A 15,679-nucleotide genomic window follows, 5' to 3' on the forward strand; every position below is an offset into this window, starting at 1 on the left:
ACCACGCTTCACAGTAGGGATGGTGCCAGGTTTCCTCCAAACGTGACGCTTGGCATTGAGGCCAAAGAGTTCAATCTTGGTTTCATCAGACCAGAGAATCTTGCTTCTCGTGGTCTGAGAGTCTTTAGGTGCCTTTTGGCAAACTCCACGTGGGCTGTCATGCGTCTTTACTGAGGAGTAGCTTCCGTCTGACCACTGTACCATAAAGGCCTGCTTGGTAGAGTGCCACAGAGAGGAACTCCGGAGCTCTATCAGAGTGACCATTGGGTTCTTGGACACCTCCCTGACCAAGGCCCTTCTCCCACGATTTCTCAGTTTGGCCGGGAGGCCAGCTCAAATTGATAAAAACCTGTTTTTGCTTTGTCATTATGGGGCATTGAGTGCAGATGTATGTCCATTTTAGAATAAGGCTGTAATGTAACAAAATGTGGAAAAAGTCAAGGTGTCTGAATACTTTCCGAAGGCACTGTATATAATAAAGTGCATTTGCATTTGAAAACATGCACTCCAATACTAATAGGTTTGCTCTGTTAAAATAAATGTGTATGAATGAATAATAAACATGGCTTCAGTCACAGACAACCATGACGTGGTTCTCTATTAGCTGAGTGCTCCAATAACATGTTATTCATATATACCAGATCTGTCTTTTTCTGAACACTACTGCTGCCTCTCAGGTCTGATGGTTTTGACCTTATGGCCAAACTATTAATTGGAACTTATGAGAGCAACCAGTAAATGCTCCTTGTTGAATGAGCTCAAATAAAGTGCACCATGCTATGCTCACACTCCTTGGGCACAGTCAGCTTGTAGCTATGGCAGACCAACTTATAGTTTTGCCCCTCGTTGTTGTCCCAGTGCTCTTTCCCGGACACTTTGTATCGGACAGCAAATTCCAAAGCAGCTCCAGGTAGCAGGAAGGGAGGAACAGGCAGGTGGAAACGAAAGGTGTCACAATTGAGCTGCTCCTGCGTTCCATCCCAGGACTTGCAGGTGGTGGATACCCAGGAGGCCTTGGTTTCTGAGCTGCACCTCCATCCTGTGAAAGAATAGCGCACGCTCACCTCTTTCTCAAAATGGAGGTTGAGGACCTGAGTGATCCCGATGATGCCCAGGTCAAAGCACAAAACCCTCTCCAGACAGACTCTTTGCTGGCGCAGGCGGCTGAAGAATTCAGGTCGATCACCGGGTTGCTGAGGGAACACCGGCTTCAGATACGGCAGCGAGATTTCCAAGTTCTTCCCCCCAGCCAGCTCTGCACCCATCAAAAGCCTGAAGGAGACATGTTGTGGCACAAAGGGATCCTCTCCGGTTTTGAAAACCTTAACGTCCTCTAGGTCCAGGCCCAGACAGTCTACAAAACGCACCCCAACATTACGAGTGTGCCTCTTCCACTCTGTGGAGGAGGACAGAGATCGTGCACGTCTTCGGATAATGGGTTTGGGCATGGGCTCACACGAAAGGCCTCGACTAAACTCCAGTTCCCTGGGTGCAGGGGCTCTTGGGTTGGGTGGGCGGATTGGAACACGTTTCCTTTCCACGGCAGCTTTTGATCTAAGCATTTCATTCAGATTGATAGTGAGGTTGGTTCCAGAGGCATTCTTTGAGGCCTTAGGCAGTTCACTATTACATGAGGGAATTCTCTCCTTCCCAATAGTCCAATCCATGATGTTAAATTGAAGAGGTCCTTCACACCTTGTAAAAAAAAGTGAAGGAAAAAATTATGGGTGCATAATCTCAAATCTGGTGAGTTTTGTAATGTAAAAACACAAGTAATTTAATAAATATTTTTTTAATAAATAAAAATGTATCCTGTTTTATCTACATTCTTCACCATATGCTTTTGAACAGTGAAACATTTTTGGCTCTATATGTCAGTATTGTACTGGATAGTACCATGGGAATCTGGTGTCGCGTCAACGTGCTAGTCAGAAATAGGAAACTCGGAAATATCCAACTTGCTAACTGGTTGAATGCGACACGTGTATAACCAGTTATCAAGTCGGAAATGTCTGAGTTTCTTATTCCGACAAGCACGTGCACGCGGCACAAATATCACACACTTTGCTAGCTTTTTATTTTTCAAATTGGCAGGCATTATGCATTCTCAATCATGAAAATGACAAAGCAATATATACTCATTTAGCTAAAGAAATTGCAAACATGATATTGATTTATCATTTGCCCATCTGCACATTTTCTCCTAGATGAAACATTTAATCTCAACACAGTTCTGTTTCCAAAACTAAAACCTGTAATAAACAGAGTGGACTATGTTTTGTAGACTTTACCCTTTGCCAAAGTTTGGAAAAATGTTGTTTAGGAGTGCAAGGGCGAATTGAGTTATTGCACATGGGCACTTCACAGAATAGGTGTTCCCTAACAAAAATACGCAATTATATTCTAGAAAGGTTAGTTATAAACATCTTTGGCTATATGCTTCCAGAGACTTCCAGTCATTGCGCTAACTAACGCTAGTATATTTTAGTTCCTTTCTCAGGTTGTGATACCCTTTTCTTACTGGTTTTGATTTTAATTTTCTGTTCAATTTTTTGGCCGGAAACTACCTTCAACTTCCCTCAAACTGCATGCAGACATTAAAGTGGTAGACCTATCCATGAGTTCATCTGACTATAGGTAAGTAGAAAAAGGGCTTAATTGCCAACATTTCACACTATCCCTTTAACTATTAAAATGGGTGGACGAGATGGGCCTACCTAACGTGCTTTTATTTCTAAATGGGAAAACAGATGTTTGAAAATACGCTGAAAGAGAAGGTGACATTATGCACTGCCGCCTCATTTTCATCATTTGATCTCAAATCCAAAATGGTAGCATCGACCCATCGAGACAAAATATTAGCTTCACCGTCCAAATACATATTGTATAACATGCACAAAAAAGAGCCAGTGTAAAACAAACTATTCATGGTGTGACTAGTCTGGGCTACAAAACATGTGACTTTATATAGCATACATACAGTCCCCAAAATTCCTGTGTGGGGGAGGGTGATTCAGCACTGAAATAGAATGAACAGAATGGACTTCCCCAGTCAAGTCAATGATGTCATAATGGGTGGACTGGCAGCCATAGAGTGGTGAGGAGGAGGAAAGCAACTTCCCTATTCATTTTCTGTATTCTGGGTTCACTCAAAGTTTTAAGCTTTGTTTTACTATTGACAGTTACAGCTGTTTAGGTGATTGTATATCGATTCACTCTCCTTAAACGTAAGTCATCTGATTTATTAGTGTCACACCCTGACCATAGCTTGCTTTGTATGTTTCTATGTTGTGTTTGGTCAGGGTGTGATCTGAGTGGGCATTCTATGTTGTGTGTCTAGTTTGTCTGTTTCTGTGTTTGGCCTGATATGGTTCTCAATCAGAGGCAGGTGTTAGTCATTGTCTCTGATTGGGAACCATATTTAGGTAGCCTGTTTGGTGTTGGGCTTGGTGGGTGATTGTTCCTGTCTCTGTGTTTGTTACACCAGATAGGGCTGTTTTTGGTTTTTCATGTTTTTGTATATTGTTCTAGTTTCATCTTTATTAAAGATGTATCTAAATAACCACACTGTGTTTTGGTCCGCCTCTCCTTCAACAGAAGAAAACCGTTACAATTAGCTTCAGTCTCTGAATTGTTTAATCAAACTTTTCACTGCCAGCTCCTGATATTAGAGCATAAAAACTACAATCTGTCCCCTGAATTAGCCTAGTGCGCCCAGTTGGGCACACATGCACACTAGGCCCGAGTAGTTTTGACAGTTTTCCCCCGCTAAACTACACTGAACAAAAATATAAAACGCAAAACGCACGTTTTTCCACACAAAAAAGGGCTTTATATCAGACAGAAATACTCCTCAGCACACCTCCCCTCCACCCTGCTCAGGCAATCCCGCAGGTGAAGAAGCCGGATGTGGAGGTCCTGGGCTGGTGAGGTTACACGTGGTCTACGGTCGTGAGGCCGTTTGGACGTACTGCCAAATTCTCTAAAACGATGTTGGAGGCGGCTTATCGTAGAGAAAGTATGATTCAGTTATCCAGCAACAGCTCTCGTGGACATTCCTGTAGTCAGCATGCCAATTGCAAGCTTCCTCAAAATTTGAGAAATGTGGCATATTGTCCCCGGCACAAGGTGCACCTGTGTAATGATTATACTGTTTAATCAGCTTCTTGATACACCACACCTGTCAGGTGGATGGATTATCTATTGTTTAGTTGAATAGTCATGGCCAATGGTCTTGTGCAATGATGTCATAATTTCCTCAAAGTTTGTACAGCAGATGTAGCCAATTGAATAGTCCACCATTTAAGAATATGCATAAAATGCATCCTCCAAATGCAACATCTGCCTATGCCCACACATATTGTCTCAATAAATGTTTCTATTTTTAATACCCTCAAACACCAAGTTAGGCATAGGCTACCAAATTTCAAAATAGGCCATCATCACTCTCACTCATGAATTATAATTCTTCACGTTTTAAAGGTGGAATGTCCTAACTGCATCTCCGTGCCATTAATTTGATTGATCTCAATCAGTTTAAATGGGAATATGCATTTAGATCCTCATCAATTACTGTTTCGTGAGCGAATTAGAGCAGATGGTGTTAACAAACTATTAGCCTTTCTTGTACTTTGTTTCAATCAAAACATATATACTGCCTAATAGTGCATGTACAGTGCATTCAGAAAGTATTCAGACCCCTTCATTTTTTCCACGTTACAGCCTTATTCTAAAATGGATTCAATCTACACACAATACCATATAATGACAAAATAAACCGTTTACATTTTTTAATTTTTTAAAACATTTTTCCACATTTATTAAAAATAAAAGTCTGACCCTTTACTCAGTCCTTTGTCGAAGCTCCTTTGGCAGCGACTACAGCCTCAAGTCTTCTTGGGTATGACGCTACAAGCTTGACACACCTGTATTTGGGGATTGTATTTGGGGATTTTCTTCTCTGCAGATCCTCTCAAGTTCTGTCAGGTTGGATGGTGAGCATCACTGCACAGCTATTTCCAGGTCTCTCCAGAGATGCTCGACTGGGTTTAAGTCCGGGCTCTGGCTGGGCCACTCAAGGACATTCAGAGACTTGTCCCAAAGCCACTCCTGTGTTGTTTTGGCTGTGTGCTTAGGGTTGTTTTCCTGTTGGAAGGTGAACCTTCGCCCAAGTCTGAGGTCCTTCGCCCCAGTCTGAGGTCCTGATGCTGCCATCACGCTTCACCGTAGGCCAGGGTTCCTCCAGACGTGATGCTTGGCATTCAGACCAAAGAGTTCAATCTTGGTTTCATTAGACCAAAGAATCTTATTTTGGCAAACTCCAAGTGGGCTGTCATGTGACTTTTACTGAAGAGGGGATTCCGTCTGGCCCCTCTACCATAAAGGCCTGATTGGCGGAGTGCTGCAGAGATGGTTGTCCTTCTGGAAGGTTCTCCCATCTCCACAGAGGAACTCTGGAGCTCTGTCAGAGTGACCATCAAGTTCTTGGTCATCTCCCTGACCAACACCCTCGACACAATCCTGTCTCAGCACTCTACGGACAATTCTTTCGACCTCATGGCTTGGTTTTTGCTCTGACATGCACTTTCAACTGTGGGACCTTATATAGACAGGTGTGTGCCTTTCTAAATCATGTCCAATCAATTGAATTTACAACAGGTGGACTCCAATCCAAGTTGTTGAAACATCTCAAGGAGGATCAATGAATAGAGGATGCACCTGAGCTCAATTTCGAGTCTCATAGCAAAGGGTCTGAATACTTATGTAAACAACGTATTTATTTTGAATACATTTGCACACAAAAGAATTATCCTGTTTTTGCTTTGTCATTATGGGGTATTATTGTGTGTAGATTGATGAGGATAAAAAATAAAAGTAATCCATTTTAAAATCAATTTTAGGCTGTAATGTAACAAAATGTGGAAAAAGTCAAGGGGTTTAAATACTTTCCGAATGCACTGTATGGTCAACTTCAGCTAACCATCCTAAAAGATAATTTGAAATTATTTTTTTGGTGTAACTGTGCTATTATGCTATTATATTCGGTTCTGTTATGTAAAATGCAAATTAATCATTGTGATCTTGCAAGAGATTGATTCAGCTTTGATCTAACTTCACAAAACAAGCACCATTGTGAGAAGTGATACTTTTCTATTTGTAATAATAAGAAGTGATGAGTATGACTATTGAGTAGGCAACAGATCTTGATGAGATGTGATTTTAAGCGATTGGAGCGCCCTTTGTGGTCCTGAAAGGACAGCGCCAGAATCGCGCAATGACGTTAAAGAAGTTGAACCAACTTGTGGTGCTGAAGGATAGCTCTGCCATTCGCCTAGTTCAGGAACAAACAACAATCATTTGCAGTAGGCTTATAGCCTAATTGTCCTACGACTACATGGTACAGCTATTTGTAGGCTATAGCCTAATGTAAATACAAATAGCTTTCTATCATGGCACTGTTTATGAGGATAGCTTTATTGCGAGTAAGCATTTTGTGTAGCTTATACACGGTATCGTAATCAATTGACCAAGTAGTAAATCAATTGACCAAGTAGTAAACATCAAATCAATTGACCAAGTAGTAAACATAAATCCTTACTACAGGGGCCTCCCAAGTAGCGCAGCGGTCTTAGGCAAGGCATCACTACAGATCCCAGTTCGATCCCAGACTGTGTCACAACCCGCCATGACCGTGAGTCCCATGGGGTAGCTCACAATTGGCCCAGTGTTGTCCGTCAGCACTACACCCCTGGTCATGACTGGATCTAAATATCTGTTGTAAGACGACAGTGGCGAAGGACATCAATACTACTTCATGCGGATCAAAGTTCAGTTTTAAGATTCATTGGCGTAAAGTTAACTGGACGCTTCTGACTGATCTTGGAACTGTGACAACGGGCAGCCTCTCCCCGCTTGGTTAATCTGAGACAAAATATCCACAGGGAAGCCTTATCAACCCAACCTTCAGTATGCTATCCTGTATATCGTTTTTTCGCATGAGACAAACACTTACTACAATATGGCCGAGCCTAACCAAACCACAGACTGAACATTGTCCCAAGCAATCAGCTGGCAAATTTGACAAACACTTCCAGCTTATTGCAAGGAAAGTGCTTCGGTTGACTACATTCGGTTACATTAGGCTATTGTTTACATATTGTTCATCACGCGCATTGCATCAGGAGATTGAAAATACAAGTGACAGAACCTACTACCGCAGCAAAAAGTCAGGTAAATAACACTTTCTCCTTCTCCTACTGTCAAAAGAACCAACAGCACTGACAACGGTAGATATTTTATCCTACATTCTGGAACATTCTGGCATGTAGAGTCTTGCATATTTTTTAGGCAGACTTCTTTCAGACTGCATATCCCTGGGTTAACAATGGTAAGAGTCTGATGTTTTGGAAATGTACCCTTTACCTTTTTCAAACTGACTATTGTCATAGATAGAACAATGAGAAAGATATTTCACCGGATGCGCTTGGAATTTCCACTCACTACCAAATATGGAAGTGAGAGGAAGCCTAGTCGCCAGCAGTGGGAGAAGATGGAAGGAGATTGATTTCTCATCGATGAAACAATACAGCTTTCAGTTCACAAGACTAGTATCTGTTTTAAACAGAGTGGATGAAGTATTTTAGATTTTAACATTTGCAAAAAAAATTTAAATCGCGTTGCTTAGTGGGTGTGAAAAGGCGAATTGCGTTATTGCACACGCGCGCTTCACAGATTGTGCGTTCCCTAACGGAAATATGCAGACGTCTGCTAGAACAGGCAAATAGGATCTCGCTGACTCTGCCCACCTCCTTGCTTGTTCTGCCCATTATGACTCATTTGTTTCTATTGGAAACGAGAGGCTGTGGTCTGTCTTGGTTTCGTTATAAAAATCTTTGCTATCGTATTTGTTTATTAAATCAGACTTAATTAACATAATCTACAAATCACCTTACACCATAACGACTCATTATTATTTGTAGATCAGTCAGTCAGTCACACTCTACCCATGATACATCACGGTTTTGTTGCTCTCGAACACAACCTCGATCTTTGTAGTGCGACTTCACTTTCAGACAGAAAGGAAGACTTGGTGTATCTTTGTACAGTCTATGGCGTATCCTCTCGAGTCAGGAAATAAATATTATATTCTTATGTTGATCCCTTGAAATGGTTGGCTTATTCAATAAAAACGAATGAACAAATCACAACAGCTCACCATTTGTACGAAGTATGTGATGATTGTCAAGTAGCCTATATTTTGTAGGTTGAACCCGAAGACTGATCCTCCATTTACTAGCAGCCTACATATTTCGTAGTTGGCCATTCGCGTGCGTGTGATTACGCGGACTGATTCGCACAACATGTGGGTAAATACTCATGTAGCCAACACACAGTTAGGCCTATCCCGGATGCGAAACTCACAATGTGTAGATCATCGAAGATGCGCCCACATACTTCAATTTTGCCATGCCAACGACATACCTGATTTTATCAGGTTGTCTTATGGGAAATGCAGTGGTTGAGCACATGATAGTAATATTTGTCACCGTTTTAGTGTGAATTTAAGTTAACATAAATGTACCTACTGAACCTGAAACATATTTAAACGTCTGTATGGTTAAGGATTAAATAGAGAAAACAATACAGCATGTGTGTCCTTAAAGCGTCAGTTGTAATGACATCAATTCCCATAATGCTCTTCTCTGCTAACACAACAGGGCCGCATTCAGCAGAATTAAGCGTTGTGTTAGAAACGGTCCTGTTCTGAACGACCAGTTGAATGTTGTGAATAGGCTATGGTGGCATAGGGGACGATTGTGTGCTGCACGAATTTTGCGATTTGAAATGGGCAGACACATAATGATCACACCTGTCAAACGGGAGCAAACACACTTCAAATAATGTTGAAGAACGGTGCGCACCGTTTTAGGGAAACGTGTACGTCATGCAACGTAGCAAATCGTTTAACGAACTGAACGCATCCCAGAAGTGGGCTACGGAACTGTGCCAGACAGGGACCGCAGCAAGTAAACAAGCCTATTCGACACAGTGATAGCGGAAACGAATTTAGGATACAGTTGTTTTATTGATCGGGCGCTCACGTTAGCTGCCGTACACGACACGGCAGTAAACCCTTGAGAAAACTGGAATATTATTACAGTATTTGTTTTCGCACGGGAATAGACTCCTGATATGCGCATTATGCACTGCATCACTTTTGATAATATGGACGATGTTACCCTCAACATGGAGTACCTCATATGGGATTTAGGTTGGCATCTATAGCTACAGTAGGACGTTATTCCGTTGCATTGGACTGAAAGCAGCTGTCCTTGAGCTCCAGGATCATGGGCCCCATTATGCAGGAACGCACTGCCTCCACGGCATTGAAACGCGTTGTTTCCAAAGAGAAGATACGTACGAAGAATTCTGAAAATAACGAACCGATTACGAGGTAATCAATCAAATGTATTATAAAGCCCTTTTTACATCAGTAGTTGTCACAAAGTGTTTATACAGAAACCCATCCTACAACCCCAAAGAGCAAGCAATGCAGATGTAGAAGCACTGGCTAGGAAGAAACCTAGAGAGGAACCAATCTCTGAGAGGTGGCAATTCCTCTTCTGGCTGTACGGGTTAATATTATAAGGGTACATGGCCATTAAGGCCAGATCGTTCAAGATATTCAAACGTCCATAGATGACCAGCAGGGTCAAATAATAATCACAGTGGTTATATAGAGCAGTGGTTTCCAAAACTGTAGTAATGTTCGAGCCACTCAAATTTCATATGAATATACATTAGGCGTGGTAAAATGTATAGAATTGCAGGACATAAGCTTTAAACCTGCAAAGTTCTCTATGCCAACAAGAGGGGTGTGAATAGTTTGTGTCATGAACAGTGCTTGTGCCCATAGAAATAGAAATAGAGGGGGGAGGGGGGGGGTGTATAGAGGGTGCAACAGGTCAGCACCTCGGGAGTAAAAGAGCTAGCTAGCACTTCTTGGGTTGATAATTCATGCATTCCCCACAATTTCCCAATAGTGTGTGATTGCGGCCTGCAATTGTTTCTGCTTGTGGGCATTCCTGCATCTGCAGGCATGCCCCCTCCCAAAGAGCAAGATATCTTCATGCTTGTGTGACACTTTTGATATTCTGGATTTCCCCTGATTATCTACGTTATTAAAATCTGGGTCAAATGGGAAATAAAAGTATTATTTGAGTTTTTCCGGGGCAAAGGACACTGCCTACTGGTGTTCTAGCTAGCTACCTATCCTACCTGCTGTGTACCTGTGTCCTAGCTAGCACCACTTGTCCTTTGGGTAAATCCATATGAATTCAATCACTTTTTGACAGCTTCACTTTTGATTTAAACAAAACTTTGTATACATGTTTGCCCATGGAAGAAATGGTCAGTAAGTTACTTTTTGGACCTCAGTGCCAAATCATTCAGGAGATAGAGGTGCTCGAAGTTGACCCATTTTCCATACCCCACCATACCAAGAGACATCCATGTCTTCATCACTGGAAAATATACAGTAAATGGTTGATATCATTTAAGAGCATACAAACAGGATGATCAAAATGTTATAATTTCATAAATAAATTCAATAAACATTAAAAAAAATGTACCTTTAAATGTGAAAGATAGAAGAGGAGTAGGTGGCCAGCACGTTGCAATAAACTTTATTGAACTTTAAACAGAATGTATGTACAAAAGAGTACATAAGGGAGCAGTCAGCATAGTACATCAGGATGCACAACTGCAAAGCATTAACGCGTTGAACACACCGACAATATCATTGCATTTTGGTACACCATAATTACATTCATTTCCAATGAAACGTTGCGTTTGCAGCATTGCAGAGGCAGTTGCAGTGCGTTCGGTGTGGTGCATATGTTGGATTTATCGAACGAATGCGTCAAACTGTATGTGTAGAGGGCTTGACAGAAATGGTAGCAGAAGGTGAATGTTGAACTTTTGTTGCATACATATCCAGATGATGCTGCGTACTATTTTGCGAAATCGAAGCGTCAGAGTTGAGTGCGGAACGCCTTGATCACACAGATACTGTTGTTGCGCAAAATAGTATGCAGCATAATGTGGATGTGTGCAACAAAAGTTAAACATTCACCTTCTGCTACCATTTCTGTCAAACCAGCTACGCACACTGTTTGACGCATTCACCACACCGAACGCACTGCAACGTAACGCTGCAAGTCAAACACATCGTTCCATTGGAAATAAATGCACTTCTGGTGTACCAAAATGCAAACACTGTTGGTGTGATCGAGGCATAAAAAGACAGATTATGCACTGGTGCGTAAAATACATTGTATAAAAACACAGGAAGTACACCGTGGCAGTAATCAGCAATTCAGCAGAGCAAGGAATTACACTGTTTGTATACACTGAATCCACATCAAAGGACCTTAACCTTTTAACATCAATTATCTAAAAACTCGTAAATGCCAAGTTTTTCAGAACCGCATATGTTGTAGCTCAGATTTTTCTGTTGTGTCCCCAATCGGTTGAGACACAACATGCTCTTGAATACAGGGTGGGTGTCATTTAAATCATAGAATTATAATTCATATAATGGACCTGTTCCTTTCATACCACTGCAATTTAGCTGGTACACCATTTAAATTGAATTGAAATTGTAACTTCTAACTACTACCACAAGGATCCAGCGGTCATGTATTTTCTATTATCTATATTTCTATGATTTCAATAGTTTCTTATGGAGGATTGAGTATAATGTAAAACAAGATATTCCCATTCAAATCAAAATTCTTCTATGTGTGGACCTATAACTATCTTTGTCATACTATTTGAAAGTCAAAATTTCAATTTGATTCTATTTTACTACATTTATCAGCCAAAACACGACACCCAACCTTTATTCAAGAGCATGTTGTACCTTAATTGATGGCAGGCACAACCGAAAACCTCAGATTAAGTAAAATAGGGTCTCGTTTCAACATATACGAATATGAAAAAAAATCGAGAGTTTTAGATCATTGACGATGAAGGAAAAAAAAAAACTTTTTTTAATCAAAAATAATTATAAAACAGTTTGACAGCCCTGTTTTGCAAGTTTTTAAATGATATCAATCTCAACTGTTTATCTTTATCAGTGATGGTATGGTATGCAAAATAGGTCAACTTTGAGCACCTTTTATGTCTTGAATGTTTTAGCATTCAGGCCAAAAAATTCACTTTCTGAGCACTTCTACAATGGACAAATATGTGTGGAAGGTTTTGTTCAAATCAAAAGGGGGGTCAAAAAGTGATTTAATTCAAATGGATTAACTCCTTCTCTAATGCCTGCTGAACACCTGCCCTCACCGTGGTTAATAGAACTGTGGAAAACAGTGTCCTAGCTACCTACATATCCCGCATCCTGCTTCCTATGTACCGCCTGTGTCCTAGTTAGCTACCTAGCATCCAGTGTCCTTCGCTAACATTTGTCGAACACCTGCCCTAGCCATTGTTAACAAAACTGCAGGATAGCAATGGCCGACAGGCACTTCTTCTTCTGTGGGGTTTATTGGCGGTTGGCATCCAACGTTATGGTGCATTACTGCCACCTACTGTACTGGCGTGCCACCGCCTCCTGCCTGTATACCGGAGTCGTAGCTTAAAAAGTGACCAATAGAAGTATAAAGAGGGGTTTCTGCAAATTCAGGAATGCCCACATGCAGGAACACTCCAAATTGCGTATAGTGCAAAGAGATAATCTCCTGTCTCCTCACTCCACTCTCTTGTTTCAACAGTTCAAAGAAAGCTAACAAGGTGAAGAAGGCAGGAGCTCAGCTCAAGAATGCCCTTCCAGGTCAGGATAAGGACACTGTGTCGACAATCCAGAGGGTGAGTGACTGATGGTGAAATCATCTTGCAGATCATGAGGTCTTGTCATGTGCACAATTACCATTAATAACCAGACTAGTGTTTGGCAAATAACTTATATGGTACATTTTCTCCTCAGGGCATTCATTCAAAGGGAAGCAGAGTCAAATCTGGCACTACTCGAAACACTAGCAAACTGGCAAGGTAAGTTTATAGGGGAACCCTTTCTTAAAATGACTCAGTCCAGTCAAATCCTTAATAACACTAACTCTCCACAGCCCTCAAGAAGGAGGCTTGAAGTCTAAACCACACACACACTCCTCCACACAGAGGCAAGAGAAGCGAGAGGTTCAGCGAACGTCCCCATGTTGCGGTGAGTTAGATCAGAACCATGGGGTACTGGGCCGAAGTCGGAAAGCTCTCTCTCTGCCCCTCTCCCCTATACCTGGGCTGCGCCAGGGGCCAATGCGGCTTCACACACACACTCAAGTCCCCACCCTGGAGTCCCTCAGGCAGTTTGAGCAGAAGGAAGTCGACTCAGACAGCGCCAGTGACCTGTCAGACTCAGAGAGACTGCCTGTACTCCCCTCCCCCTGTACCCCCTGCACCCCACCCCATCTCAACCTCCGCGCTGAAGTGATCAACTCCAGCGATTTCCCCCCAGCCTTCCCAGGACCACACGGGGCCACGAGCGACAACGACAGCGTCAGCTACAACTACCCTGACTTCCTGCCTCCTCCCTTCAATACCTGGAGCCTACGCCAGCTGGCTGTGTTCCTCCACACGGAGGGCCGAGGCGCACCTCGCCCCAAACCTGTGGGGCCCCTGGAGAAGTACCTGGAGAGACTGCTGCAGTTGGAGTGGCTCCAGATCCAGACTGTGCAGGCGGAGGCCTGCCGACCTGCGGGGGGCCGTCCTAGGGCCCTGGGCTTCCCCTCTGCCACCACCACGAACGTACCTCGGCCCCACACGGCGCCACCCAGCCGCCTCAGCTCCCCCAAAGGCCTGCGGCAGTGTCAGCGCGCCTTCCCGCTTGCCCCTCACAACCCCCCCTCGCTGGCAGCACAGCAGCTCTCCTGCCTCCCAGTCTGCCCCCATTGTCACATCCGCTACCCTCTGTGCAACGGGAGCTGCTCCTCCTATGCCTACCAGCGCCACTCGCGCCTCAGTCCCCTTCTGGAGCGCCGAGCCAGGCCCGGGGTTCCTCCGAAGAGGAGCAGCAGTGAGAGCCGGGTCACTTCCTCTGAGAGTAGGGCTACAGGCTGCAGTGGAGGAGGACAGACTCCAGGTAGCCCCTCAGCAGGAAGAAGCCACGTCAGACACATGCAGGCGGTTGGCAACATCCGTAAACCCGCCCAGGAGCCAGGCACTAACGGTAAAGGTCAGGCCAGTGTGAAGAAAGGCCGCGCCAGAGCCAATTCAGAAGCCGAGGTGAGGAAGGAGTCCAGTACGGCTAAGGCGGGAGTGGAGAAACACACACACTCTGGAAGTAAACGAGAGGCTAACACGATCAAGAGGGTCGAGAAAGACAGCCAGAGGACAGAAACAGGAAGTCAGGCATCTAAAAGTGGGGTTAAAAGAACAGTAAAAGAGCCACTCTCTCTCTTCAAGGCACCGTTGTCTGCCAAAGCGAATGGAAAAGCAAAGAATGTTCACTTTATTGCAAAGTAACCACATTTCCTGGCTCAGTACAGGAGCTTAAAGTTATGCTTGATAAAGTTCTATATAATATACAGTGCCTTCAGAAAGTATTCATATCCTTTTACTTTTTGTCGTGTTACAGCCTGAATTCAAAATGGATTAAATATATTTTTTCTCTCACCCATCTACATAAAATGCCCCATAATGACAAAGTGGAAACATGTTTTTCGAAATGTTTGCAAATGTATTGAAAGTTAAATACAGAAACATCTCATTTATGTAAGTATTCACACTCTTGAGTCAATGGGGCTCCCAAGTGGCGCAGCGGTCTAAGGCACTGCATCTCAGTGCAAGGGGCGTCACTGCAGTCCCCCATCATTGTAAATAAGAATTTGTTCTTAACTGACTTGCCTAGTTAAATAAATAAAAATACATGTTAGAATCACCTTTGGCAGCAATTTACAGCTTTGAGTCTTTCTGGGTAAGTCTCTAAGAGCTTTGCACATCTGGACTGTAAAATATTTGCACATTATTATTATTATTATTATTATTTTTTAAATCTCTGTGAAGTTGGTTGTTGATCAGTGCTAGACAGCCATTTTCAAGTCTTGCCCTAGATTTTCAAGGAGATTATAAGTAAAAACTGTAACTAGGCCACAATGTTGTCTTGGTAAGCAACTTTTAGGTTATTGTCATGCTGAAAGGTGAATTTGTCTCCCAGGGTCTGTTGGAAAGCAGACAATCAGGTTTTCCTTTTGGATTTATTCTGTTTATTTTTATCCTAAAAAGAACTCCATCGTCCTTGTCGATGACAAGCATACCCATAACATGATGAAACCACCACCATCATGCTTGAAAATATAGAGTGGTATTCAATGATGTGTTGGATTTGCCACAAACATAACGCTTTGTATTAAGGATATAAAGTTAATTTCTTTGCCACATTTTTTTTTTGCAATAGTACTTTAGTGCCTTGTTGCAAACAGGATGCATGTTTTGCAATATTTGTATTCTGTTCAGGTTTCCATCTTTTCACTCTGTCATTTAGGTTAGTATTGTGGAGTAACTACAATGTTGTTGATCCATCCTCAGTTTTCTCCTATCACAGCCATTAAACTCTAACTGTTTTAAAGTCACCATTGGCCCCATTGTGAAATCCCTGAGCGGTTCCCTTCCTCTCTGGCAA

At 42.6% G+C, this 15,679-nt stretch overlaps 2 protein-coding genes across 2 annotated transcripts; one reads left to right on the forward strand and one right to left on the reverse strand.

Annotated features, from left to right (window-relative positions):
• Positions 1 to 362: 362 nt before the first annotated feature.
• Positions 363 to 8,356, reverse strand: ppp1r3da (protein phosphatase 1, regulatory subunit 3Da). The gene is made up of 2 exons (XM_024375636.2): positions 8,216 to 8,356; positions 363 to 1,695 (listed from the first exon to the last, which is right to left on the reverse strand). The coding sequence occupies exon 2, from the start codon at positions 1,665 to 1,667 to the stop codon at positions 759 to 761; it is 909 nt and encodes a 302-aa protein (XP_024231404.1). The 5' UTR covers positions 1,668 to 1,695; positions 8,216 to 8,356; the 3' UTR covers positions 363 to 758.
• Positions 8,357 to 8,979: 623 nt separating this feature from the next.
• On the forward strand, positions 8,980 to 14,689 carry fam217ba (family with sequence similarity 217 member Ba). Its single transcript, XM_024399774.2, has 4 exons — positions 8,980 to 9,454; positions 12,780 to 12,873; positions 12,992 to 13,056; positions 13,131 to 14,689. Exons 1-4 carry the CDS (start codon positions 9,348 to 9,350, stop codon positions 14,521 to 14,523), a joined length of 1,659 nt encoding a protein of 552 aa, XP_024255542.1. The 5' UTR covers positions 8,980 to 9,347; the 3' UTR covers positions 14,524 to 14,689.
• The last annotated feature ends 990 nt before the right edge of the window (positions 14,690 to 15,679 follow it).

Source organism: Oncorhynchus tshawytscha, linkage group LG16 (assembly GCF_018296145.1).
Source record: "Oncorhynchus tshawytscha isolate Ot180627B linkage group LG16, Otsh_v2.0, whole genome shotgun sequence".
NCBI lineage: Eukaryota > Metazoa > Chordata > Actinopteri > Salmoniformes > Salmonidae > Oncorhynchus > Oncorhynchus tshawytscha.

What these genes read in the sequence shown, in the direction of transcription:
- fam217ba (XM_024399774.2), top strand. Translation starts at nt 9,348, where the DNA reads ATGGGCCCCATTATGCAGGAACGCACTGCCTCCACGGCATTGAAACGC. An exon ending in CTGTGTCGACAATCCAGAGG is followed by an intron (nt 12,874 to 12,991) that starts GTGAGTGACTGA and finishes TTTTCTCCTCAG; the next exon opens with GGCATTCATTCAAAGGGAAG. An exon ending in AACACTAGCAAACTGGCAAG is followed by an intron (nt 13,057 to 13,130) that starts GTAAGTTTATAG and finishes AACTCTCCACAG; the next exon opens with CCCTCAAGAAGGAGGCTTGA.
- ppp1r3da (XM_024375636.2), bottom strand. Translation starts at nt 1,667, where the DNA reads ATGGATTGGACTATTGGGAAGGAGAGAATTCCCTCATGTAATAGTGAA.